Source organism: Gymnogyps californianus, chromosome 5 (genome assembly GCF_018139145.2).
Source record: "Gymnogyps californianus isolate 813 chromosome 5, ASM1813914v2, whole genome shotgun sequence".
NCBI classification, from domain to species: domain Eukaryota; kingdom Metazoa; phylum Chordata; class Aves; order Accipitriformes; family Cathartidae; genus Gymnogyps; species Gymnogyps californianus.
This window is the reverse complement of record NC_059475.1, coordinates 52,167,965-52,195,520: the sequence shown is the minus strand read 5'-3', so window position 1 is coordinate 52,195,520 and position 27,556 is coordinate 52,167,965. Positions and strand designations below refer to the sequence as shown.

Below are 27,556 nucleotides of genomic sequence, written 5' to 3'. Positions count from 1 at the left end.
GTGGTGTGTAGCTGCTGGCTGGGGTTAAACCACGATCCTAGTGCTTGGGGTGGGAGAAGAAAGAGGAGTGCATGCTTGTAGAAGACATGGGGCAGGAAGGCAGGGTACAACTGTGCTTGGAGCAGCTGCAAGGCAAGAGCTGCTCTTTTTCACGGGAGCATGGCACTGTTTGTCAGCTGGTTAGGTGTGTTACCTCTGTACGAGGCAGAGACTCTGGCTGTTCAGGTGGGAATTCAGATGCAGCTGTTTCTCTGCCCCAAAAGTGGGCATAGTGCAACAACAAAACCAGGCTGGTCTGCCATGATTAAAAATAAAGAAGTGTTGATACTGCAGGTTCTGTATGAGGGACTGGAGAAGAACACTGGGAACAGGAGTTGTGAAAGAGGAAACGAGCAAACACGTATTATATTAATGATTTAGTTTTTAATAGTGCCCGAAGGTGTTCAACGTGCTTCTGCTCTGTACAAGAGTAAATCCATTGCCTCAGAGAAAACAGAAGTTTAGAAATGGGGAAGACTGATGGGGGATGCTAGTCATTCTGTATGGGGGAAGAATGGGAACAAAACGAGATGGCCAGTGTACGGTGTTAGAGCCTGGGATGTGTCCCACTATGAGGGTCTGATCACTGATCACAAGGGGCAGCAGCCCTGTCCGCTTCAGTCTTTGAAAGGTACCTTGCACCAGGACCCTTTCAGAATTGGGAGTTTTTTGTGTACAGCTGCATGTCAAATTATAAATCCTAATGAGCAAGCTTAGTTAGCAAACTTGCAGCAGACTTCAGGGAAGAAATTTGACCCTGATGTAGAGAGAATAAACATTGACAAGGATGCCAGTCAATGAGGACATTATAATTTGAGATCAGGTTAGGAATGGGGGCTTAAAGGTGAGGATAAGAAGTGCAGGTCTGTTGAATGGTGAGACTGGTGACGTCAGAGGGCAGAAAGTAGAAATATTTAGCATGTCATGGTCATACTACTAGCAAAGGAAGATGTTCCCAGCAGAGATGGAGATGGAGGGGGGAAGATGAGCTTTGGAGCATTGATAAAGAGCCCGTGACCCTTGCTGTGCTGGTGTGCTCTATGGCTTGTGGGAGGTTATCAGAGATTCCAATCTAGAGGAGGATAAGAGATAAAGGAGTATAGGGAGATGGCTGGAAATCCTCATTAAATAAGATACTGCAACATCTGCAGTTGGTATTCTGAAATCTGAGTGGAAAGATTAGACTGTTGTATATTAGCCCACAAGGCTAAAGTGCAGCTCTGCACTGTTGGTACTTCTAATCGGCCTTCGGTACGGCAAATACTTTGGTCTTGATGTACAAACAGTTTTCATCTGTCAGTGTTGCAAACCTTTTGCTAAATGAGTTAGTATTATTCCTGTCTTAGAAATGGGGAAATCGACACCCTAATAAATTTGGTGGCTTGCCTAAGATTACAGTGAGTTACTTGATGGCCATACGTCTGATGTTCTGATGGCGCTGTAGTCTCTAAGCCAGCAGTTAGTGATCTTTCAGTGGTGCTGTGTGAGACTGTATTCTCCTTTCTTAAATTAGTTGTATTAAGTATTCCAGCTAAGAGTCAGAAGAAGCTGGGGGACAGTCTTCCCAAGAGGCAAGATACCAGTGTTCACCTCGCTGCTGGTGCTTTACCGCTCTAAGTCAGCAGCTCCAGTTCCTGCTGAGCTCAGGGGTGAGTGGGAGCCAGCGAGAGGCTGCCCCTCGCGGGGTGCCTCAGCGGGGAGCCCGGTGCCAGCCCTCTGCCCGGCGTGCAGTCTGTCCCCCTGCTCTCCTGGGCTTCTGCATCACCCGCTGCTGGCCCCTGCGCTCGATCACGCTGGCTTTTGTCTACACGGCGAATGTCTCGCAGTGGTCCTTCACTGTAATCCTTAATGTGCGCTCTGGCGAAATTCCTACCCACCATGGAAAAGGTATAAAACTCTGGAACTGATCTTATTCCACCAATACTGATGAGGAATTTTGCCACTAATTTTGAACAGAACTGAGCTGTGTACCTGAACAGGATGCATACACAGTGTATTCAAGGTGTAATATTCTTTGCATACTACCCTGCACCTCACGAGGCTTCCCCTTCTCACTTCAGAAATACTTCTCATTAGCTGAATTCTTCTTGGTAGTCTGTTCTAAGACACTTGACTTTTACAAGTGGTGATAAATGCGATAAATCTCCTTGCTTGCCGATAAAGAGACATGTTGATTCACTCAGAAAAACGTCTGAAGCATTTGGAGTAAATTCAGGTGGGTGGAGTTATGACTTCGTAATTTAGTTTAGGTTTGAAACCAAACGGCCATGAGATAAGAACTGTGTAAACTAATGGTCTGCTGACTGTTGGAGTGTTAGGGCTGGTGGAGTCACAGGGCAGGGTTACCTGTGGGTAACGATGACACTCTGCTGCCTGATAGGTATTCTTCCCATTCTTCAATCCAGCTGCTGGCATGTCTTCTTGAAAATATACAAGAATGTGAAACAGCAGTTCACTGGGTAGGGGAGGGAAAGCTATCGGCAAAAGAAGGTCTTAGTGAGTTATGACAGGAATTTCTAGTTTGAGAATCAATTAAATGCTTTTCAGCCCTGCACTTCGAGAATGAAGTAGTTGCCACCCTTGTCTAAAAATGTGAATTCTGCAAGTGTCAGAGAGATTAAAAGAGGTAACCCATGCCTTGGTAAATGCCTAAGTACAGACACAGACATGCAGGAGGATACATTAGTGATCCTGGTTAAGCGGGATAATATTGCCTGTGTGGGCCAGCACAGAATTCCTGCAAGGTGTTGAGACAGCTGTCCTAACTTTTCTAAATAAAATGGCTAAAATGCTTTTCGTCTTGGCTTAGGGATAATTTCTGTGTCCAGGGCTGCATTGGAAAGGATCTACCAATATACCTGTATTTCTAACTCGTATTATGTTGTTTATACATTTCTGCAGCAGACCTTTTCTATACTGAAAGGAAAATGTATTTTGAAGTATGCTAAATCTGCAAGCCTTTTTTACCCAGAGCGGAAAATCCTTGATTTTTGTGGATCAGCTACAAAACAATTTCATGTACTTGTTTTGCGGGTGGACAGCCATACCTTAATTCTGTGCTGTAAATCACTGAAGCTGCTTGAGATCAAGCATGTTGCATACGGGAGGCTATACGTTTAACTAGTGCTGTCTAGACTGGGCAACTTCTTTTCTATTTTTAAAGCAAGTTAGTTCCCTCCAGTTAATTTAACTGATGGTAAGGTTTTTTTACTCAAGTTAATACTGGTTATGTCAAGGTATGGTAGCAGAGGAGAAAATGCACCATTCTTCCTAATTAAATCAGGCCTGATTTTAAAGCAAATTTCCTTAGACTAAAGAAATAAACTTTTTTTTTTTCCTCAGCAGTTATTGCACATTTCTGCAACATGGTTCTTTACTGCACAACGTGAAGACGGACCCTCAGCAGAGGCCATAGTTTCATGATACAGAGTCAGCAGCAGAGACCCCTTGCATTATCCCCTGCGTGTTGCTGCCCGCGGGCGTGCTCTCCCCTGCCCTGCACGCGTCTCTGTAGCACCTGGCTCCTGCACAAATTAGCAGGACAGATGTGTTCGAAACTGGCTGACGGACTCGCTTAATACCGGAGGCTCGAGTTGTGTGTCGTTGGTGGGCTTGCAGGTTTTCCCCTCCTCGGCAGGAATTAATTGCCTGCTGGGAGACGTGCAGGACGGAGCCTGGCGTTTCGGTGTTGAAAGATGTCTCCCCTGCTCCTCTTGAGGGGGGAGGGAGAAGCAAGGCTCCGGTGTGTTGATCTTTGGACTTCTGGTGGTTGGCGGTGCCTTCGGTGGCGACCGCGTAGTTTATTGCAGTTTAGCCGGGGTCGGTCTGGCCGGGCCTCCTGTCACCAGCGGCCGTCACGCCACGGGTAGGGCGAGAGACTCGTACAAGTGGGAGCGCCGCTGCCGCCGGTGAGGACCGGCAGCGCTGTCAGTTCTCTCCACACCGGAGACTTCTCCCCGGGCGCTTCCCGCCGCCCTCCCGACCTCGAATACCCGCCCGCCCCAGGCAAACGCCGCCGGCCCGGCGCGACCCCGATGCCGCTAGGCCCGCGGCGCCCGCCCGCCCGCCCGCCTCGCAGGCGACCCCGCGCCACGCCGCCCGGCGGGGTCTGGCGGGCCGGGGCGGGCGCCCCCGCGGGCGGACACGTCCGAGCAGCTGGCGGCGGCGGCGGGCGCCCCTTGAGGGTGGCGGCGGGCCGGGGTCCCCGCGGGCTGCCGTGAGGAGCGCCGCCCGCTCCGCCGCCCTCCCCCACCGCCGGCGGCCCTCCCTTCCGCGGCTTCTCCCGTCTCGGCTGGCCCAGCCCACGTTTTCCCTCTCTCCCCTCCCTCCCTGGTCATGTGTCGCCTTTTTTGTTTGCAGTGGAAACAATTTCTCGCTCTTCGGCTCGCACCGAGGCGGACCGCTGCCCGTCGGGAGCGCGGGGCGGGCGGGGGCGGGCGGCGGCCGGGCCCCATGCTGGTGGCGGTGCCCCCTGCGCCGGGACCCCCGCGGCACCCTCGGGGCTCGGGCTGAGGCGGGGGGCGCGCGATGCCCGGCTCCGTCAGATGAAAGTTTGCGCCACAGCCATGAAGGGACGGCGGTGAAACCACCGCCCCCCCCACCCCCCCGCGCCAGGTAAGTTGTTGTTGTTGTTGTTGTTGTTGTTGTTGTTGTTGTTGTTCGCGGGGATTGCGCAAGGCGCTGGCGGGCCCGCCTGGGGGGCGGCGCGGTCCCGCCCGGCCCGGCCCGGCTCGGCTCGCCCCGGCGCGGCCCGGTCCCGCGGCCGCCCCGCGCCACAACTTGGCCAGGAGTTGGTGCGCGGCCGCGGCGCGCGCCCCGCCGCGTCCCCGCCGAGCCCGGCCCGCCGCGCCGCGGGGCCGAGCCGCGGGGCCGCCTCCGGGCCGAGGTGGTCCCGCCGGGGGCTTCCGGGAGCCGCCTGGGCGAGGACTTTGGAATACGCGCACACACACACACGGATATATAAAAAAGAGGCTTAAGGAGGCGCCGCGCGGGGCGCAGGGTCGCGCGGCGGGGCGCGCGCGGGGCGAAGTTGCCTTCCCGGCGGGGCCAGCGAGGGCCGGTGACATCTGGCCGGCATTGGAGGTATGCGCGCCGCCGGCCGCCCTCGCCCGCCCAGCCGGAGCAGTCCCAGTCTCCTAGCAACGCCATTGATTGGCTGCGGCGGCGGCCAATGGGCGCCCGCCCCCCGCCTTCTCCCCCCCCTCCCCCCCCCCCCCCCGTGCGACAAGTACGGTGGGAGCGCTGCGCGGGGGGGCCGGCCCGGTGCGCCCCCCCCCCCCCCCCCCCCCCGGGGTTGCTCCCTCCCTCCCGCCCCCGCCGGGCCGCGAGTGAGGGGGGCGGGCGCGGAGGCCCCCTCGGGCGAGCGGCTGTGTAGATATCTGGTGGAGCACCCGCAATTGGCAGCGGATTAAAAATATTCGCCCAACTGCGGGCTCTCATGTGACCGGCGCTCCTTTGTCTGGCGGCGGGGCGCCGCGGCAGCCGCCACGGGCCTCGTTAACAACCCCCCCACACACCGCCCGGGCGCAGCCACGGCCGGGCCCCGCCGGCGGGGGGGGGCAGCCCCGAGCACCCCTCCCGCCCGCGGCGGCCCCGCCGGGAACTGCTCTCCCGCCGGGCTCTGCCGGGCCTCCCTGCAGATGCCGGTGGCCGGCCCGAGGAGGCTCCGCGGGGCCGCGGCCGCCCAGTCACCCCCGGCACCCGTGAGGACCGCTGCCTGGAGAGGAGAAAAGAGAAAGGGGAAAAAAAAGGGGGAGATAGTGTGATATGGCCCTTTGGGAGGATACTGGCGAATAAGCAAATTAAACAGAAAGAGAGCAGCATGTTGTCATAGCAACAGCGCAATTAAATTACTTTACTGTCAGCCATCATATAATTTTCCTGTTTAGAAGCTCATGGGACGTAACTTCCATTTGGAGTCAAAGTTGAGCTTGTGGTGTAGGTAGGCGATGCCGGTGCCCCTGGATGCCGGCGATACGTGTGTTTACCTTCTGGCTGTGCTGGGCTCTGTTTTGAAAGCTAGGAAGCGGGACCTACGTAAGTTTGGCCTCCTGGTGTTTATATCTGCCTCAGTATTTTTTCCTCTTCTAGGTACATGTGTAAAACCACGCGTGTTTGCTGAGCTTGTTGGGTGATGGTGTGTATTAATGGGCTTCTGTGCATAGAAGTTCTGTACATTTCTTTTTTAGTCATGGCCGCTTTGGTGTAAAGTGTTTATAGAAAGACCCAAGGAACTTGCCTTTTTCATTTTTGCCCTTTTGTAACAGCTAAAATAAAGTCCATCATTTCTCTTTCCCAGAATGGCTATCTTGCTCTTTTTTCCTGTAGATAGGTGGTTCATTCTGTTGTTACCTGTAGTTTTTTTGCCCTTCGTTTACAGTATCAACTGTGACGACATGACTTCAGGGAACTGCTAAGGATATGTTTTAGATACAGGGAATCATTTTGCTCTTGTTCAACGTTTCTGCAGGAAGTTTCGTTGTTTTTAAATCCGTTATTAACTCTTTCCAGTTTTTATTTCACTGCTGTTCGCATCTCCAGACCTAAATCCTGGCAGTTGTACTGTATGGAGAAGCTAAGGGAGCCTGTCTCCTGCTTCTGAAGTGGAATTGTTGGGCTCCTGTCTGCTTCTCTTGGGTTGGGCAGGCACCCAGCTTCACCCAGCTTCTGAAGGGCTCAGGTCCTCCCAAATGTTACCACTCACAGGTGTCCCCCCGGGGCCTGCTGGTACAGTACCCTCGGCAGCTTGTCCCACCTCTCCCGGGCCACTGTTGAGCATCACAGCAGTCTTTCTGACTCTGTTTTCTACCATGTTTGAAATACAGTTCAGCTTATGTTAAAATCTTCTCTGTTTACATACATTTTTAAAGTGCTCTAGTCCTTTGACGCTTGTTTCCCTGTGTCTTGGCCCTGGTCCCAAAACTACCGTGCGTTGCTTTCTCTCCTCCCTTCTCCCACCCTTGCTGAAGTTCTGCTGACATTTCTGAGTTTTGTTGCAACTGCGACTGTAGTCAGATTGGATGCTTGCCTGCCTCAGCCTTTAGCCAGAGTGACTTTAATCACGGTGCTGTTGTATTGCCCTCAAAAGTGAAACAGCTGAACTTAATCTGAAACAACTGGCCTTAAGCCCCTCTAGTTTTTCTTTTCTTTTTTTTAGCTCACATGCTTATTAAAGTGATACAATCAGAGTATTCAATGATTTAATACACATATTCATCACTAAAGGGAAGTGTCTTTAGGATTTCCTGTGTGGGGCTTCATGTACATGCAGAACTGAGATATATTGGGATTATCATCTTATTCCATCGACTGAAATTTCTTCCCTTGTCCTAACTTTAGATTATTTTACTCAACAGTTGTGGATGAGTGTTTATGTGAGTCTGTCATTTTTAATACAGATGGCAAAAGGTGGAGTGACCAGTTAGGGAAAAGCTGTCAAAATGTTATGCAGTATCTTTTTATGAGCTAACTTTTCTCTGTCTCTTTCTCCCCTTCCTTTGGATTTGCTTTCCCAGGAGTTGCTGTCTAAATGGGTCCAGTCATGCCTCCCAGTAAGAAGCCAGAGGGCTCAGGAATTAGTGTTCCCAGCGGATTGAGCCAACGTTACCAAGATAGTGATTTATCAAAGGCACTTCACGATGACGAGGACCTAGATTTCTCTTTGCCTGCAATCAGATTAGATAAAGGGGCCATGGAAGATGAAGAACTAACTAATTTGAACTGGTTACACGAGAGCAAGAACTTGCTGAAAAGCTTTGGGGACTCGGTGTTAAGGAGCGTTAGCCCCGTTCAGGACATTGGTGATGACACGCCACCGTCTCCTGCCCACTCTGACATGCCCTACGATGCCAAGCAGAACCCCAACTGCAAACCTCCTTATTCCTTTAGCTGCCTCATATTTATGGCCATTGAGGACTCGCCAACCAAAAGACTGCCCGTAAAGGATATATACAACTGGATCTTGGAACACTTTCCGTATTTTGCAAACGCACCCACTGGATGGAAAAATTCTGTGAGACATAATCTATCCTTGAATAAGTGTTTTAAGAAAGTGGACAAAGACAGAAGTCAGGTAAGTTTGGAACTATGGAAACCTATCTGGCTCTGAAAATACTCACCTGCTAATCCCAGAACGTGTCTGTAACAGTGAAATGCAGAATATGCAATGCTGTCACTGGTAACATTCATTAAATTCAGAGAGCCAACATTTCTTTAGCATGGCTCATTCTGATTTTATTAAATTCATTGTCTAGACATCTGTAAGAAAGTACTCAGGGTGTGTGTGTGGTTTTTCTTTTCCCCCCAGCTGGTGTCTTCATGCATAGTGGTTAAATATTGTTTTTAGTTATCATGCTGTGGTAATAGTTTCCAGCTATACTAGATGAATGTAATCATGTTATAAATAGGCTGCTTGCTGTTCTTGGCTTATACAAATGTATAGTGAAAGGGTATGCCTTACGTAAGAGTCCATTGCTTTTTCCCTGGTTTGTGTTGTAATCTGAAAAAACTGTTCTTTCTCTTAAACAAACAGAAGTAGTTCTGAATTTTGGTGATGAAGCTTCGTTCCATTTCAAGCAGGTTTTAGAGAAACTCTTCAAAGAGAGGAAATAGGTCTGGCATCGAAGGTGAAAGTTACCGTTCACCAAAATTTTAGTCGTTCTCTCCCTGGGCTCACGTAGCTTCTGCGACTGGTGTGGTGGCAGAAGCCTGGGGAGCCCATTTTTGCTTTCGGATCTCTGTTGTTGCCTGGTTTCATCGCTGAATCCTCAGCGGCGTCTGCAGGAAGAGGCTGTGTGCGAGGGAATGGGGAAGCGAGCCGAACAGTGGAGGCAGTCCTTTGCATAGCCTTGTACTGCGTCAGTCTGCCTGGGAGCAGGTATCAATTTCCGAAGGGGACCGTCTCAAGAAGCAGTGGTCTGGATGAATCTTTGGCAAAGTACGAGTATACTGATAAAAATATCAGCGTGCAGATTAATTTCACAGGCCTTCTCACAGGTTAGTGAAATAAATAGCGGGTAAAATCACACCACTGACTGTCTCTAAAATTGGCTGAAGATCAGAAAGTGGACACTCTCTCCTGGCAGAAACAATAGATGGACTCAACTTTTGTATTTCAGTGAAGTAAATGCCATGATTGTCTTGTAACTGGTTACCCTGAAACTAGACTTCTGTTGGTGGTGCTGTTCTCCCTATTTTGTGTGCAATTTAACTTCAAATCCTGTGGAATAGGAGCTAAGTGACTCTAGAGGAAGAGTCATACATTACCCTAAACTAGCAACTTTTCATTTTAGATTACTTAACTTTCTTTTCTCTGGAGCTGTCCTTTTTTAAACGATTGACACTTCTATCTTCTTTTTTTCTTTTTTTTAAATGTTATTCCCTAGAATCCACTGTCCACATATTGCTGATCACACATTGTATGTTGGTATTTTTATAGATTAGTTGCTGTGAAAGATTGTGTGTGAGATTAAAAAACCTGTTCCTGAACTGGATCTTGTTTTGTGTAAACCAGAGTCTTAAATTCTTGTTTGGAAGTGAGACTATAATAACAAATGCCACACCAGGCTTCTGTGATCCTGTCCCAGACCATAAGAAACCTTCACACAATACATTTAAAAAAACTCAAAATATTGTAACTGGCAAGGCATGTGTTTAGCATTGCCATTTGTGTTTTGTTCTATCCCTCTTCCTCTGTTTACAAGTTGACTATTTAGATTACAGTTTCCTTCCTATGAGGAACTTGTCTTCATGTCTGTCTGTCAAATATCTGGCAGTCTGCTGAGCTCGTATGAACAATACCACGACGCGCTGCTTCTCCACAGGGAAGCGGCGGAGCACAATGCATGACTAGTCACCTATGTCTCGAATTCGTGATTAGAGCTATGGTTACGTAGCTAGACAACAAGGTGTGGTGGGAGGCCTTGCCTGTATGAATAACAAGGTGGGGGTTTATTCATTTCTGGAAAATCCCAGGTTGTAAGAAAGAATTTCTTCTATCTCCTGGAGATGCTAGTAACTGCAGGTAGCCAGCATTGAGGTGAATGAGATGAGAATCTCAAATGTAAAATGCACCAAGGCAGGTTGATTAAATCCCTTGCTGGGTTTTTCTCGTGTCCTGGCCAAGGGATGTGGCAGACAGAGTCCTGAGCGCAGAATTGGCGCTCGGTCAGAGTTGCTGAATCAGGTGCTTGACAGCTAATTGTGGACTTGGAAAGCAATAAACGTCAACTGCTGGCTTTGAAAATACCTTCGTGTGTGTGCACACGCACACTTGGAGTTGATTCGAGTACCTTGCAACAAGCATCACTGCTGTTCAGAAGGAAGGTGTCCATCTAAAGGGTTCTCTGGTTTTAGGCTGGGGCTTGGGGCAGGGGAAGGAGGGACTCTCCTCTAAAAGGAATCATTTCATGCCACTTCTTCTCCTTTGCAGCCAGATTCTGCAAATTGCAGGTTTGGAGTCTGCCTGTCTTACTGTTTTTATGTGGAAAAACAAGCATTTAGCAAATGGCATGTTATAAAATGCTAACAAGATAGGCTCTGAAGCATGTACAGTATGGGGGGAAGGAGTTAATCAGTGCTGGGAATTGCAGGCATTTGCCGGTTGATGTGCGTTGACACATTGTGAAAAGCTAGAAGCTTTTCCTCTCATGGATGTGCTTTCCACTGTTTGTTTGTGTAGCCTTTCGGTAATCGTTTTTTTAAAAAAAGTTCTGCTGAACACTTAATTCTTTTTTTAATTCCCTCTGCATAGTAGTTTTCTCAATCTTGGGTGCCACTAATCTATATTCATGGGGCTAAATATGTATTTAATAGCATGCAGCTTTTTCTGCCTGCATATGAATGCTTGCGTTTCCTGATCCGAGATCCTTGTAACAGGGAGAAAAAAAAAAAAAAACCAGACTTACAGGCTGCATCACTTTAGTTTTTGACTTGCTCTGTCCTGGTGCTTTTAGGTCTGGTGTGGAATGCCGGGAAAAGACATTTTTCTCCTCGGATTTGTTTATGCACTGCTGCTGTTCCACTTCAACTGCAATGCCATCAGGCTTACCTGGCAAGCCGACAGAGTGACTATTCATGTAACTTTGCGATGAGGCTGATCTGGATCGAGACAGAGAGCTGGGCTGAAGAAGGGAAAATGCTGAGCCCTTGATTGTACAAACCTCTTTGCATTGAGCTCAGCAGTTTAATAATAGTTGGCCAGAGTATGAAGTATCACATGATGGGGAGTAGATGAGGAGTTCCCTGGCTTTGTTTATACTGCCGGACCTGTGAATTCAGTCATTTAGATTAATCCTATTGTGAACGTATGGATCTAAATGTCCTCTAGTGTGTGTCCCATTTAGTACAGCCCGTTAGCCCATGACTTCCCTGACTTCCCTACCATCTGGTCCTTGGCTATAGAGAGGAATTTTTCTTGTATATGTGTCTCCATAGCAACGAGTTTGCAGTTGATATGGAAAGTAAGCAGTTGCCCTAGCAACGGAGTTACTGATGTGGCAGCTTCTCTGCTTGCAGGGAAAGGGCTAAGCTAGTTCAGACGCATTATGTAGGTTTGCTGTAATTATAGCTGCGCCCACTAGTGCTGCTCTAGCTAAGGGTCTGTTGAAAAATTTTGTTATAAGCCCTATTTTTTCCCCCCCTTGAAGGTTTGCTTTATTCGTTTAGGGATTCCTGCTTTGAACAAAGGCTGGTAGGATTGTATTTTCAGGGCATGTGATACGTCTGTGCCTTTTATGAATGCAAACTTTCTTGATCGTTATTATCAAATGAGTGGATGAGGGGAAAGGATGTTTGACCTCATTGGCTTCTCTGCAATTTTTTTTGTCTCAGTGAACAGCCAACGGTTATAGAAGCTAGGGCTGTCGTGCCATGCTCCTTTCCGCTATTCTGCCATCTTTTCCCCTATCTGTGCTTCTTCGGGCATCCATCCTATTAAGAGGGTTCCTCTTTGTGTCTGCTCTGTGTTGTCTGAGATAGGGACACACACACATGCTCCTGGCTGTATGCACGCTGAAGAAATTCAAGTCTCTTAAAGGTTTGTTTGGCACTCATGCTGAGGGACATCTTAATAAAAATGTAATGAGGGTAGAGGATATGTTTATGGGGATGGGAGAAGAAAATTCTCCTCGCTTGATGTGGAAGTTATTCTTAGAAGTACGTGGTCCATAACTGGGTCATGGAGATCCAGCCAGACTCCTCCTCCGTCTGGAGCAGGCTCTGAGATCTGAGGACTCCCGAGTGGTCCTTGGGCTCTGCGAGAGCCAGCGTCCAACTTGTCCTTGTCTAATGCACTGCGTCTCCTAAGCGCTCTGCCAGGGCACCTGACAAGAGCTGTGGGGGACCCTTTGGGCGCAGGAGACTTTTCAGGAGTCCCTCCTGCCAACGTCTTTCCTCTAATGTGATAACGTCTGGGCTTTTGACAGGTAAACCCTGCAGAAAGATGAGCACTAGCTGGAGTGAGAGGAGAGGAGTCTGCTTGTTCTTCATTAGAATCTCCTAATTCAATCTGCATGTATACAAAGGCAAGGGACCAGGGACCCTGTCCTCCCTCTTTTAACATTATTTGAGAAGATCTCCTGTGAAATCTCAGTGGCACTCTGGGGATAGGAATGATCTCCTCTGTTTTTAATATTGTTATCACCTAGACTGACCTAAATAACACAAGCGTCAGAATTTCACTGTGTTTATAACATCTGGTGGAGCTAATGTGTTAAAAAAAAAAAAAAAACACCAAACCCAAAAAACAAAACCAGAAAAACCCCTCAGATTCATGTTAAAGACTTCAGGTGATGTTGACTCCGTCAATAAAATAGTGTCCTAAATAAGCTGGTCCAACTGTTAATTTCCCAAATTGTTACAAGGAGATACTGTGTTTTTAAGCTGGAATTCGTCTAGTTTAACTTGAAACCCATTTTCTTATACCCTAGTCTGTCATACTAAAAAGCTCTCTAGTATCAGAAATTTTCTCCTCAAATTGGTATTTAGAGAAATGAGGGTCATCTCATTCCAGAGCAATCATAAAAGTTTCTAGAACCATACAGTAATATGGGGTTTCCAGATGATGAGACAATTTATGGAGAGGTTTTCTTGAACCCTTTCAGTTTTGTCAGTTTTGTTTTTGAAGTGCAAACCCAAGAAATTTTACAGAATGTTTAAATAATAGATTTCCTAAAGCTGTGCGTGGAGATAATATGCTTCCATTTCACTGGCTTCCAGCTGGTTGACTTTACATCAGAGCTTACTCTTTGCAGTGGAGTCTGCCTGTATTAACTGGTTGTCCTGGTTTCGGCTGGGACAGAGTTAATTTTCTTCCTAGTAGCTGGTATAATGTTGTGTTTTGGATTTAGTGTGAGAATAATGTTGATAACACACTGATGTTTTAGTTGTTGCTAAGTAGTGCTTATCCTAAGTTAAGGATTTTTCAGTTTCCCATGCTCTGCCAGCGAGGAGGTGCACAAGAAGCTGGGAGGGAGCATAGCCAGGGCAGCTGACCCGAACTAGCCAAAGGCATATTCCATACCATAGACTGTCTTGTCCAGTATATAAACTGGGGGGAGTTGGCCAGGAGGGGCAGATCGCTGCTCGGGGACTGGCTGGGCATTGGTCAGCAGGCAGTGAGCAACTGCATTGTGTATCACTTGTCTTTCTTGGGTTTTATTTCTCTCTCTTTTTATTATCTTCCTTTTCATTACAACTATTATTATACTATTTTATTTCAATTATTAAACTGTTCTTATCTCAACCCATGAATTTTCTTTTTTCGATTCTCCTCCCCATCCCACTGTGAGGGGGGAGGAGTGAGCGAGTGGCTGCATGGTGCTTAGTTGCTGGCTGGGGTTAAACCACGACACTGGTTTAGAGCTGTACAAAGCATAATCAGTTCTTTTTCAAGTAATGATGAAGAGCTGGCTATATCCAGAGAGTCCTCTGAACCTTATATCTAAGGTATTTACGTTATCTTGCTCTTGGTTAAGATAGCCCGTGGGCAGGCACCCTTCTGGGTAACTGGGATGTTAGTTGCACATTGACAGGCTATTGACCTACCAGGGGGTTTAGCTACTTAGGTTAAGTAAACTGGAGTAACTGGCCGTGTTTGTGCTCCTAACCCACAGCAAAGACGATGCAAAGCATGTTAAACAGCACTGAAAGAGCCCAGACAGGAAAGCAGGAGTGAGCCACTCTTCACCCATTGGGCTTGGGCTGTGGTGGGGTTGATGAGTCCGTTTTTCAGCCGTGATCGCAACTCCCTTGCTCCTGGCTGCTTGCTCCAACACCTTCCTGGCACATGAGCTTCTGCGTTTCTGTGACAAACCACGGATCTGGTCAGAGATCTGATCCAGCTGGATTTTTATCTCTCCCTCTTTTTTTTTTTAACTCTTGAGTTGCTTTTCAGCTTAATTCCCTGATTCAGGTCACAGTGCAGTCCAGCAAACAGTTGTGCCGACACGATGGAGTGAGTAGAGATGGTGAGGAGGCTGGGGAATACCTCCAGTTGGGATTGCTAAGGAGGCGAACCATTCCTGATGGAAGAAAGGCCTGATAGAGGCTGGCAGCTGCAGGGAGAGTTGGTGCACGACTGCTTGGTGGGGTAATGGATGTGGTCCCTACCACAATGTAAAGGCTAGAGTGAAATGAGAAAAGAAGTTTAAATACAATGGGAGGCTTTCTTCTGCTGGAGACGTTTCTTTTGGTTTTCCCCTAGGAGCAGGACTGTGCTATTTGTTGTTGGCCTGTGTGAGTGGCTCTTCATGGTGTTTTACAGCTGATTTAAAGTGATCAAAATCTGGGCTGCCACCATCAGGCATGGTCCCTGCCCAACCAGGCTGCCTTTTCCCTTTGGTGGGGGATTGAACCAACCCAGGGCTGTATTGCCAACCCCTCTCGAGCTCATACTGGCACGTGTGTCACCACACAATGAACAGGCTGAAAACTATTTGTGTTTATTTTCGTTTGGCTTGTTTTTCAGTGGGCAAATTTAGTTGGATTCATTTTCAGCTCCCTGCTTAGCTCATGGTCACTGTGGTCAGAGGAGCACCAGTGTCAGCACAGGCCGTGGGCTCAGCTCTGTTTAATCTGGCACGAAACTGTGCCTGCGGCTTTCAGCTGGCTCAGAGCTGACCCGGCAGCAGTAGGAGAAGACAGGGAAGGGAAGGGGCGGGGGATGCTGTTACCTTCGAAAGCACAGGCTGCGCTGGAATCACTGGAGCTGCTTGTATGTTCAGTCAGATACGTGTTTGGTGCTGGATTGGGCCCATATGACATGGGTGAAATGGTCCTAAGAAAACTGTGCAAGGGTGTGTGTGCACACACGTGTGTGTTTTCTCACCTTTGCAAGGTTTGTTTCTTTCTGTTGCCCAGAAGCTTTAATATTGGCAGTAGAGGTGGCTCTGAGTGGAGCTGTGCTGTGGATCCTCTGAAAAGCTATTATGGAAGAGGGAAGGATGTCCGTAAAATCAATTGTCAGGCTTTTTTGTGCAGCTGTGTTTATGTCCCCATAACCACCTAGGTTTTTCCTAATTCTCGGAGAGCTGATGAGCTGCCGTTGTCACTGCCAGCAAAGGAAGCATGGATCCTGGGGCTGCGCTCTGGTTTGAGCACAGGAGGCCTCGCTGATGATGGGGCTGGAGTACGTACGTACAAAGGAGCGCTTTACATGCCCATTAACGAACGCTAGCCCGTGGGGGATCACCATGAAACTCCTGTGGCAGTAGGCAAGACATGCCCTTGAGCACCAGACCCACGATGGTGGCTGTGCTACCTCTGGTTGTGGCTGAACATCAGAGATGAACTGGGCTTCCTGGTCTGGCCAAGCATGCACTCTTCTGTCTTGCACTTCAGTTCTTCAACAAAACATCAAAGAATCCATTTTAATTAGAAAATGTGTGTCCCTTAGACTTCCTCCTTCCTTTCCTAAAAGGGAAGTGAAGTGTTCTACACTGGCTGAAAGAGCACAGTAAATTGTGCTGTGTGGCTTTTCTTCTTGGGTGAAGACCTCATGAAAAAGCATTTAAAAGACTTCATCGTAATTGAGCAGTTGAGAATAATTGAGTAGTTGAAAATACTCTTCAGGCAGCCTGAAGTAGCCTTTGAGTTGCTGGAGAAGCTTCCTTTCCTTGCTCTGGTTTCAGGCAGTTGCTGTGTCCCGCTAGCTGACCCAGGCAGCTGAAACCTTGGCTCATTCCTGTGGCAGCTCCGCATTCCTGGTAAAGTCATTCGAATGACTGGCCCAGTGGGGTCTGAGAAGCAGTCTCCAGGCTGCTTGTACCTGCTCCATCTGTGTTATTTTCAGCTAATTGCTGTATCTTCATCATAAATCTAGTTAAAACAAATGAATGGTCCAGGGTAACACAAGCTGGAATCCTTATGAAAAAGGGACCCAGTGTGACTCTAATTTAGTTTGTTGGTATTTGTATGTTGGTCAGTGGTGGCTTAGCATATAGAAGTAATTGACTTCTGTCATTTCAAGACCAGGCAGACCATTGCTAGATGAGGTCATGGTGCAAGCACGGTATGTAGCTATAACAGAGCAATATGTTATGATGCAGTTAACCTTGTGAATACAGATTTGCTTTAAAAAAACCCCACGTGGCTGCCTCTGGTTAAGTTTTGCTCAGTAAGCATCTAGGGAAAGACTGTGCTACATGCTTATATGTATTTTTTAAGCTAATAAAGATTTCTCTCTCTAAGTATTTGCTTTTATGTTTTGATTCATAATCTGGTATTTTGAACCAGTATAAGTCAAGTCTCCTGTCTTCTAGGTAAAGGAAGACATTGAAGAAAGTTTGCTTTAATGAGACGCATACGAATCTTGCTGGTTTTCTGGTACTTCTGGTTTAAGTCAGTTTGTTATTAAGTAGTCTAAGAACAATGAGATTTTGCTTTCTTCAGTAGTAGCAACTGGCTTGTTGTGATTCAGTATTTAAGTTTTGGTCTCAAGGAAAAAACTGTTTAATTTTGCTTCCTAACATCTGTCATTCGATCTAATTCCCAGTTAGTTTCAGTCCCTCTCTTAACCATTCCCCACCTGCTCCAGTGTCACAGAGCTGGCCAAAAGCAGGGTACCTGCTCAGCTCCAGAGCCAGGAAATTATTACAGGTGGGCTGGGGAGAGAAGAGGTGCCAAAATTGATTGTCTGGCAATGCTTAATTGACAAGCAGCAGAGAAACACAGGCAGTCCGTTCAGGTGCGATTACGAGTCCCTGTCCTTGACGCTTGTGCTCTGATGTCTTTAAAAGTAAAATGGATCCTGTACATCTGCTTGAATGCTTATATCAGTCTTGTATCTTAGTTTTTCTGACTTAATTCCTGTGTGTGTTTTCTCTGGTTTGGAAGAATTCAGGCACAGAAGTAGTACCGTACGTTTTCTGTAATTGTGGAGACAAAGGCGGCTCTTCTGAAGGAGCAGAAATGTTGCTGTTGGACAGTGGCCCTGTGGATGGCTACTGTGACACTCACTGTTCAGCAGAATCTGGCTGGCCCGGGACTAACTGGCCTCATAGATGAGGGCAAGGAACAGCTTCCTTAGCTGTGCTGCTTTCAGCAAGAGCTTCCTGAGATGTTTTCCCTTTCAGCAAAATTAGTGTCCGGGACTGAAGTTCACAGCGATTCTCACCTTTAATTACAAAAGGGAGTGCAGAGTGCCTCAGCTCTGCCATGCCATCATGTTTGTGATTCCTCTTAGCTTGCCTTCAGATCTTACTGATCAAGTGGCTGGAGCTGCTGAGATGCCCGGTAGCTGAGATACTGCACCCACACCATGCTCATTGTTGCTGCCGTGTCTGGTCATTTAGTGCAGGATATTGCAATGGCAATAAAACTGTGGTTGTCTTTTCTGGAGAATAAGTACATTTATAACAGTCTGGATGCTGACAAGATTTGTATGCTTACGGGCAACTCAGCTGGCTTCCACAAAGTCCTAAGTTTCTTATAGCTGTAGGTGGTGTCAAACTCATCAGTGACAGAGGTCATGTAAGATAAGCAACAGTAGGGAGGAAGAAGGGGAGTGACCTTCCTACTTTGGCATAAATTTTTTTTCCTCCTGAATTTTTGGTAGGTCACTATTGGCTCTTCTTAGGCTGGAATGTTACTTGTTTTCTTCTGTTCTCCCACCAATTTAGACTCCTGACTTCAGAGGAGCTGCTTTTGATTTACTCTTGAGTAAACAACAGCAGAATTGGGACTGAGCGCTGTGGAAAGTAGCAGTTGTGGCCATAAATGGTGTCTCTGGATCTTACTCAGTTACCCATAATAGTAATTTTGGAGACAGTACCTTTTAATTCGTTAGTTATGTTCTTCAAATTCTGTTCTGGGTATTATGGAAACTTTGACCTGGGAAGTGATGTAGGAATTTGTGGGAGGACTCATTCCAAGGATCTTAAAGTGAGTGGGTTTTCCCTTGCTACAGTAGAAAAGAAACCAAATTGCTGCCCTCAGCCAGTGACTTAAGATACCAAAACACTATCTATGATGTGCTGAATTGCTGTATTTCGTTTCAGCAGTAGCAATTTACCACTAGTTGAGTACTATCAGGATTTTGAAACACCAGTGTAACTTGCTGAAAGACAACTGTTGGTAAGCAGAGGAATGAACGGGCTTCTGTATGGGGAATGGCATGGAAAAGTGTCTGTGGCAGTACATGGAGCAGAAACTTATTGATGGGATTTTGTATGAGAGAATTTAGTTGAATGCTGAATTCACACTCATTCAAGCTATGAGCAGAAAATTAGGCTCTGCTCCAGAGCTATATTTATGAGATCCCATGGCTGCCTACTGTGGGAGGGTACTCACTGAGTTGAGGCAACTATTGTAAATGTTTTTCTGAGTCTACAGTTGAAAAAAAAATGCCTACAGTGCAACTTGTAGGGTTTGCGGGGGTTAATGCAAGACTAGGGTTAGGTACTTGGATACCTTATCTCAATCTTTCATTTACATATTTTTATCTCTTCTTCACTCTTCAGGGTGGAGAGTGGGAACACACCTCTCCTTAGGTTATGTGTGTTCCAGTAAAAATAGGGAAATCATTCATGAAATGCGCTGGTTTTAGATTAGGGGGAGAGGGGTAAACATCACTGTTAAGTGATACAGAACGTAATAACATAGCAGTTTTGCAATTAGATCTGTTTTCTTTAAATTGTTGGGGAGAACTAAATAGTTCTTGCATGGTTCATCTTTAGGAATAAAGTCCTTGCCATGCAGGAAAAGCTGTATTTGCAAGATTCTCCTTAGTACCACTGCCTTGCACTGGCTGTCAGCATGCAGCCTTCTCCAGCCCTAGAGTTACACAGGAGCACTGCACTTCCAGACATCCTCACTGCTCCTGGGAGCACTTTGAAGGCTTTTGGAGAGGAATGTTTGACGGCTGTAAGAACTGCATGCTGCCGGCTGAGATGGAGCTACAATTACACTTAGACTTTGAGAGAAAATGGTACAGACCCATGACTCCTGGGTCAAAAGCTATTTAGTTCTGCAGGAATCCCCTTCAGAGATTATATTTACTTATAAATTTAACTGTAAATAATATGATATTCTTACATAATTCCACCCTTCCTGATGTACTTCAGGACTAAGGAGCTATAGATGAATAGGATAAGTGATTTGTTGGCTTGCCCGCATAGCTAAGGTAGGAAGAAATGCATGGTGTGCACGGGAAGTGCAGGTTTTCAGTCTTTAGTTGGGAGAGATGGGAAGTTGGAGAGTCAGGATGTGGCCGAGATGGCTGGGAATCAGGCAAATGCTGGCGCTTTTAGCGTTGCATGGTTTGTTTTGAAGCAGTCAGATGAACTTGTCCAAAATGTTTTCTCCTGTTTTGGCAATTAATGTAACACATTTATTGTTACATAATTACCTCGTTGCACTAATTTATTTGGATTTTCTCTCTCTTACCCCGCTTCTCTAAAGATGAATGTTTTCCTCCTCAATGATCGGGGTTAAATATACAAACCTTGCTGTTGTAAAAGAGAGTAGATTTGGTTTTCACATTTTTATATCAAGTTCTAATACTTTCTAGACTTTTGGCTGCATGGCAGAGAGAGAGGAAAGAAGCTGTCACAGAGACAAATTGCACAGAAGACTCACTACGGTGCTAGCTCCCAGCTGTTGAGACAAATGGGATTTTATTGTTCAGGCTGTACCTCCTTTTCTGCTTAAATTAATTTATTTTTGTATCTCTCTATATGTGTGTGTATACAAATATATTTTATATATAAAAAGCATTACATAGTCATATTCTTTTTCGGATCATCCAAACACTTTTAAGGTAAAATGGGAGCAAAAAGTAGTATGGATTTGGGTTGTCACACAAAGCCTTCTATCTACTTGCATCTCTGCACTAGGAAAACAAGATGCTGTCATAGCGGTACGTCTCTGCAAAATTTCCTTAGGACAGACGTGTTCTGTTGCCACAACTGGTTACCAATTAGTCTAAACAGATCACTCTAAATTAAGAGTCTAACTAACCTGAACAGTCTCTCTTGGTTTTTCCAGAACAAACCAGCACTTAAAATTTAGTAAAACACCTCCACTTTGACTAATTTTTTGTTCTTTCAGGTTTTGCTAAAACACCTGTAAGACATCACTGCCTTTTGGGCAACGCTGCTTTTGTTCGGAGGAATAAAGTTCCCTGTTCTTGACTTAGCAAGTCTGCTTTGATGTGTCATTTGCTGTTGGCTTTTAGAGCCAAGTAATTTTGAATTTGGAAAAGCAGAAATGTAATTACGACCCTTTCCATTAAGAGACAAGCTTATCTGTCATTCTTGTTTGAGAAGAAATATAAAATTTTCATTTAGAAAGCTTTGATTTTATTTGTAGTATTGAAATTGTAGGGAAGATCTTGCTTTCTCATCCTGTTTTTCTGCTGACTAGGAAAAAAATAGGAAAATGTCCTACCCCGCCAGCTAAAATACTTGCATTATTTTAGTTTCAAAGTAAACATGCTTATGATCTAACCACTTTTGCTAATTACCATCTGCTCCTTCACCAGCACTTGAGTCCCACTCACCCTCCAGTGTCTAGTATGCAAAAAATGCGTTTATGTAGGCTTGGGCTGATGGGACAAGAGTCCGTGTCTTAATTATGGTAGAATTATCCACTATTTCCCTCGCAATTTATAAAACAGGGTTCACAAACTTGTTGTTGGATTTTCACTCTTAATCTTTAATTTAGACATGCATTAAAAAGAGGAACAATTTGCTTCATCAGTAAACTCTTGGTTTTTTTCTTGTTTTGACTATCTGTCGATTCCTGTTGTTTGTCATCAGGCTAAACAATAAAACTGTTCCAGAGCTGGTTTAAATGGCTTTTCAATCCACGCCATGTATAGCCTCAGCCTTCTCGCACTGTGTAGAGAGACATGCTTTTGTTTGGAAAGGGAGGGAATTCTGTAATTGCCCAAATGAATTCTCTGTGTTTGTCTCGTGTGGCTTTTAAGTTAGACCAACTAATGTTAGCATCTAGGCGGGGGTGTGTGTGTAATAATACAGATGGATATGATAAGGATGGTGTGGGGGGCTATTTATCTAGAGATTTGGGCCTTAGAAGTTATGAAATTGGCTTAAAAATTGTGTTGTCATTTAAAATAATGGGGAAGGGGATGTGCGCCTTATTTTAGAGCCTTTAAGATCTTTTACAGGGTCTTTTACAGTAGTGAAGGCAGCTGGAAACATTTTGGTTTGGTTTTTCTCCCCCCTCCCTCATGATTTTGCACCATCTCATGAATTTCTAATAGAAACACCTAGAATCCCAACATGCTAAAAATGCTATGAATTGGCAATATTAACGCCAGATTCTAGAGGTTACTATAAAGCTGTAATCTGTCAAGTTTCTTTCAAACTCTTCTGGTGGTGGTATGTTTAGTATTGCCCTGGAGAGCCTTTTGCAAGGAAAACACAGCAATTGCAGAAATCCTCTTCTGTACAGTGCAGATGTCAGCATTTGTGGTCACTGGGTGCGACTACGAAGATGAGGATGACCCTTTGGAGGATGCCAGCCCTTTTCCACAGGCTGGTGCTTTGGAGCTGGTATGTCTGGCTTCCTTTTGTGGGGCAAGTGATGGTGGATTTTCACACCACCAGGATGCTCAAGGGCTAGTTACTGTTTTTCAGCAGGATTTGGTACATTATGCAGCTCTGAAAGGTAAGATCACTGCTGTCAAAGTTTTTCATCATCAGTAGGGTGAATGGAGTCAATTATAAGGTGCCTCTTCCTTTTTGCTCAGTCTTTGGATAGGGCCTTCAGCAGTTTGGACCTCATTTTCTAGTTATGCATTTTTCTCTGTAAGGGAGTTTGTACGTTATTTTTGGTTGCTTTTCACATTCAGGTATTCTTTTCCGATTGCTATTTTTGTGTTTTTTCCCCTCTTAGTTCTCTCTTTTCTTACTTGCATCATCTAGAAATGGAACTGTTCATAAACGTCTGTCTGAGGAATGTGTGGCAGGGGCAAGTGCTTTAAATCATCGTTGCACTGTGCTGAAAGTGCATTTGCATTTCGGAAAAGAAAAAAGTTGCAACCTTTTTTGAAGCAAGATTTTCATCTGTAAACCATCTGCTATTTTTGGTGTGTCAAATATGAAGGCTTCCTGTGTGAAACCGATAGAGAAAAAGATCACAGGAGACCTGGAGCAGTGACTCAGGTCACAGCAGGCCTGTTTGCATGACACCTGTGTCATCAAAATAGCCTTGCTTTGGCATTCTTAAATGAGATTTTCTTTTCCTTTAGGTGGTAGATCTGTTCAAAGGCATATTTGATCATGAATAATTTGGAGGAAAACAGTTTTCCATCCTGAGAATATCATACATCTTCTCCTCCTTGTTACTTCTGAACTCTTCACAACATCAACATCTGATGTTGGGCACGTTGTCAATTTTCATTAGTGGAGTCTGCTCAGAAATTGTTTCTCCCTGTTTCCTTCCACTTCAGGCATGTTAAGTCAGATAAATTCATACACTGATGTTTAATCACTGAGCACTAATCACCCTTGTGCAATATTGATCAGCAGCCTTTTTGTATACGATGATCAGAATGAGTAATAGCTTGCTAGTAAACACTGAGGAGTGGGAGGGTGAAGACGGTGAGTTAGCCCCATGTAGAAGTTGATACAGCTTTTCTAATTTCCAGAGGTTTCCAGACTCCATCAAACAATGTTGTCTTCTCTTTTTCCCCTCCCCTGCTCCAAACTCTGTTTTTCTTCTTGTTCTCATGTTCAAGCCAAGCAGTAATCTTTCCTTTCTGTGGACGGTGTGTCTTTCGACAAGTGCCTCAGTCCCTCTTCTCAGGGCTGCCAGCGCTGCTGAGGTTGTCCACGGTCTCATTTTCCCGAGGAGCCTGTCATTTCTCCTCCTCCTCCTCCCCTCGGCATGCTTGCAGCCCTGTTTCATGGGGGCTGCCTGTGAACATCACACTTGAAAAAGACTGCTTGTGAGATAATTCAGTTAAAAAGAGGCTGGGGAAAACCCAAGTAGGCAGGGCTGCGGTGTGTGAGTTGAAAGCTTCCCCCCGCCGCCTTCCTCCCACTCTTCCCTTACCGGGTAAAAGACCCGGTCTGTGCCTGAACTTGCTGTTTTGAATAACCTCTTCTCTGCACACAGCGACTGATGCTCACATCCTGTTTGCTACCAGCTTAGCCGAAAGAGCGCCCTGAAGAGTGACATTTCTATTTCTGTTGGGTTTGTTTCAGTGAGTTTGCGGGCTGGCTCTCTGCTGCTGCCTCTGTCACGTGCCTTTCAATTCTCTTCTGTGAATTTGAGGAAACTCGCTTTTCCTTTGGTTTTTGTATGAAATAGCAAAATCACTGTGGGATTTGGAATCGCATCTGGAAAAATGAGGTGGACTTTAAACAGAGGAAGAATCTATATTGAGTCAGGATCCTTAAGTATTTAGGCTTTGGTTAATGCTCTGCTAATGCAGAACTAGTCTGCCCGGGAAATAACATGAATGAACCTGTGAATCCTATTCTTGCCAAGCTGTAGGTTTTGATCAGGGACTTGCTAGCTTCCTTGGGAAAAAATCTAGATTTAAATAGTCAATTTTTGCTTTAAATCCATGCACACCAGTGAGTCTATGTCTTATTTCTCTAATGTAATCACTTTGTAATGTTTAATAAACTATCTGCACACTTTCAAATCTGTTTTACTGGTGGAGGTGCTCAGGGAAGCTGAAATTCAGTATTAATTATCCACTCCAAAATACGCTTGATTGAGTGGCTCATGCTGCAGAAGTTCCTCATGCCAAGCTTTGTTGCATCTGCTGCTTTTAGTGTTTTACCAGTTGCAGCCCATGTAGCCATGCTTGTAAAAATATAGACACCTAAAAAACCCAAGGCAACAAAACCCCTGTAATTGTCAAATCTATTTTTGAGATGCTGCGTGGAGAAAAATAATAAAGGGAGTCTTCTTACAGTTTTAATGAATCTTGCTGTGAATAAAACTTTCAAGGCTAAGCAAGTTCATCTTCTTACTGTTTTACAAGCCTGTGCTTCTGCAGCAGACAAAGTAAAAATGGGAGGAAATACAAGCACATCCGAATTAATTGCTCCCACAATGAGAAGTTCCCATATTGTTCCTTTTAACTTACTCCACCTTGAGGATGACTTGGATGAGACCTGGCAACGTGGCTTTCTTTCCCCCCCCTGCCACCACATCCTTCTGCTGAGAAGGACAATTTCTCACCTGCTTCTCCCTCCCTGACCTCTGTGGTAGGATGCTCATCCCCTGGGGCTGGGCGCAGGCTTCCCAGCTGTGGCACAGTGGGGGCCAGTCCCATACACCTGCCGGGAGGGCAAGGGGACTGTGCTTGCTGCCTGTGCGGCTGCAGTGGGAGGACACGCTGTGCTTAACCCGCATGCCACGGTGTCTCCTGTTTGTGCTTGCGGTGACACAGTTCTGGCTGTCTCCTGCCACCAGTGGGCTGGGGCATCTCACCAGCTGGAGCGGGAAGAGCCTTTGTGCACTTCTGCACGGGTGGGCTGCGGGGCAGCTGCCAGAGGAGGCCAAAGTTACAGCTAGGATCGGGAGAGGGTGTTTTTTAGTGACCTGTGACGTGATAGTGGGTGGAGGCAGGCAGGTGGCTTAGCAGCCCTCTCCCTGTCTCTGCCCCGGTATGTAATTCCTTGCAGTCTTGAGGTCAGAGCCTTCCCATGCTGGAAGGCTTTGATGCAGTCGAGGTGTGTTTCTGCCTCTCCTGGGAAGGGTTCTATGGCTGGCGCTCTAGAAGATGCGGGAAGAGGTTAGTGCCGAAGGTGGTGGTGCTCTTACTCCGCAGCTGGGCCCAGTGGGGGCTTGCTGCTCCCTGTCTGGCTGTGTGTAGGTCTCAATGGTGTGGCTCTCGGGTGGGATTTCTTGCTTGTTTTGTATTACAATAAAAACAAGATGCCAAATCCCACCAGGTGAGGAAAGCCCTTTCCTGCGGGCACTGCTGTTTTAGTCCCACCGGGATGCCTGGTGTCTAAGAGGGAGCATGCTTGCTGGAGCACCTGGGTTTTGACCTCCCCGCAGGAGGCTGGTTTGCTCCTGGAGCTAAACTTGGTCTTGCCCTGGTTCGCCTTCATTGCAGAGCCATTGATCTTACTGACTAATTTAGGAGGTCTTTCTCCAGAGCCTTGTGATGGTACCTGGCATTTGGGAGGAAGGAGGATTGGTGTAGGCTGCTTGCAAAGGTACCGAGTTGCAGTGAAGTCCCAGGTTTTTCAGTGTCTGTGAGGTTTGGGCTTGTGACATTTGAGCTGTTGAGGCTTCTGAAGCCAGGCCCTGCCCTGGTGAGTTTGTGCTGATTTGCACTGTGTGAGCAAGGTGAAGGCTTCAAATGCAGTCAAGAAGTTGCCTCATTTTGGAGGACGTTTGCAGCATGGGGAGGTGTTTTGTTTTGCTTTCTGGGGTTTCATTCAGCCATGAGAAAGAGGAGAGCAAAAGAGAAATGATAGTAAAAAATAAGTATCTCTGAACTTAGTGTAGAAATCGGACACAAACAGAGTAGAGTATGCATAAGTGGCAGAAATGATTTGCGTGTTGATAGATGTGTGGTAACACTGAGGTCTCTGTTGCAGGAGGACGATTTTTCTTCAGCATGTGCCTGCTGCAGGTGACGGGTATCTGTTGAGGCTGCTGAGCAGGGCTCAGGACGGAGCACAGCTTTGTTTCCCTGAAGAGCCCAGGGACACTTGGAAACCCTACATCCAGGCAGCCTCTCAAACCATTTATCAAAGTGCCTGTTTTTTCCCCTCAATTCCTCATGCAAACCAATATTAAATACTAAGCAAGGAAGAACCCTATGTTAAATAAACAGTTGTGGGGGAAATGGTGCAAATCCATTAGCTTTTGTCAGGTCTTCCTTATTTCTATTTTTACTTGTCACTGCTAATGGATTTAGTGCAACCTACTCCCTCCCACCCATTTCTACCAGCTGTTAACCGCTTCCCCTGGAAATTCACTCACTGGCTTATTTCATCATTAATACGCTAGTAGGCAAAAAATGACCCGCAAACCTTTAACACAGATATAAGTGTTGAATAATTTTTTGAATATCTGTTGTGTGAAGGGTTATGCTTTAGAATTGTCACTGGGTTTTCATATATGACATAACTATATATTTGTAAGAAAAGGCAATTTGTGTCTTTTCCAATTGTATAATCTAGATAACATGAAGAGTATCGGATGACCAGTGGGTATTTAAATGAGTGCCCCTCTGACATGAAATTAGCACACCCCACTAAGTGGGCTCTTGGTCTGGAGTCTTAGGGATTTTTTTTCTTTTTTCTTTTGCCTTTGACTCTATAGGTGACCTTGAGCACTTAGCTTCTTTTTTATTCTTTTGTTTCTGTGTCTCCTCAATTTTCTTTTCAATAGAGTAGGGATAATTACACTTTCCATGTATACACAGAAATTCTATAGGCTGAAACAGCATTATTAATGCTACTTGTTACCTAATCTCCCTCAAGTATGCCATGCGACGGCCCGTCATGCTGACAGCCTTGTCTTCTGGGCTCTCCTGCCTTCCCAGCCCAGTCTCCCTGTGTCTGTTTGATCTTGCACTTGGTTCCTCCCTAGCAGTGTCACAGCCTGTCTTCTTTAGCACCCGGACTTCACCTAGCCTGGGGAGGCTTTGGAGAACATCTGAGGTTGTTAGGCACTAGCATGAAACAACATACTACTACTTTATATAGGAGCCAGGCATTCTTTAAGGGCAGTTAATGACACTCCTTTCTTCAGTTGCTTGCAGGATTTCCATATGGCAGCCTAATAGCTTTATAGGGTGGTTCGCATGTAAACTCAACAAGGAGATATTTAACAGGCTAAATGTGACTCTTGGAGTTGAGTGACATAATGCCACACCTCCTGAGCCTGTTGGAGGAATCATTGTATGATGAGAGCAGTGGGAAGCTAATGTGGTGTAGCAGATCCACTGCCAGCTGTAGGCAATAGTATTGTGCGAGCTTACCTATACTAATAGTCATACAGGTGCTGGTGTGCTGGAGGAGCAGTGGACCAGCTGTGCCCGTGGTGTTATCTGGCAGTGGGTCACTGTGATTGA

The 27,556-nt window shown here is 46.2% G+C and overlaps 1 protein-coding gene across 6 annotated transcripts in view; it reads left to right on the top strand.

Annotated features, from left to right (window-relative positions):
• FOXN3 (forkhead box N3) overlaps positions 1 to 27,556 on the top strand; it is a 211,789-nt gene that overhangs the window by 71,675 nt on the left and 112,558 nt on the right. For 4 of the 6 annotated variants that reach the window (XM_050898298.1, XM_050898297.1, XM_050898296.1 and 1 more), the window contains exons 1-2: positions 5,851 to 6,075; positions 7,554 to 8,110. In XM_050898298.1, coding sequence (XP_050754255.1) covers positions 7,568 to 8,110 — 543 coding nt within the window. In that variant the 5' untranslated portion in view covers positions 5,851 to 6,075; positions 7,554 to 7,567. Of the gene's footprint in view, positions 1 to 5,850; positions 6,076 to 7,553; positions 8,111 to 27,556 lie in introns of those variants that run through there. The other 2 variants (XM_050898294.1, XM_050898293.1) reach the window with 1 other exon arrangement.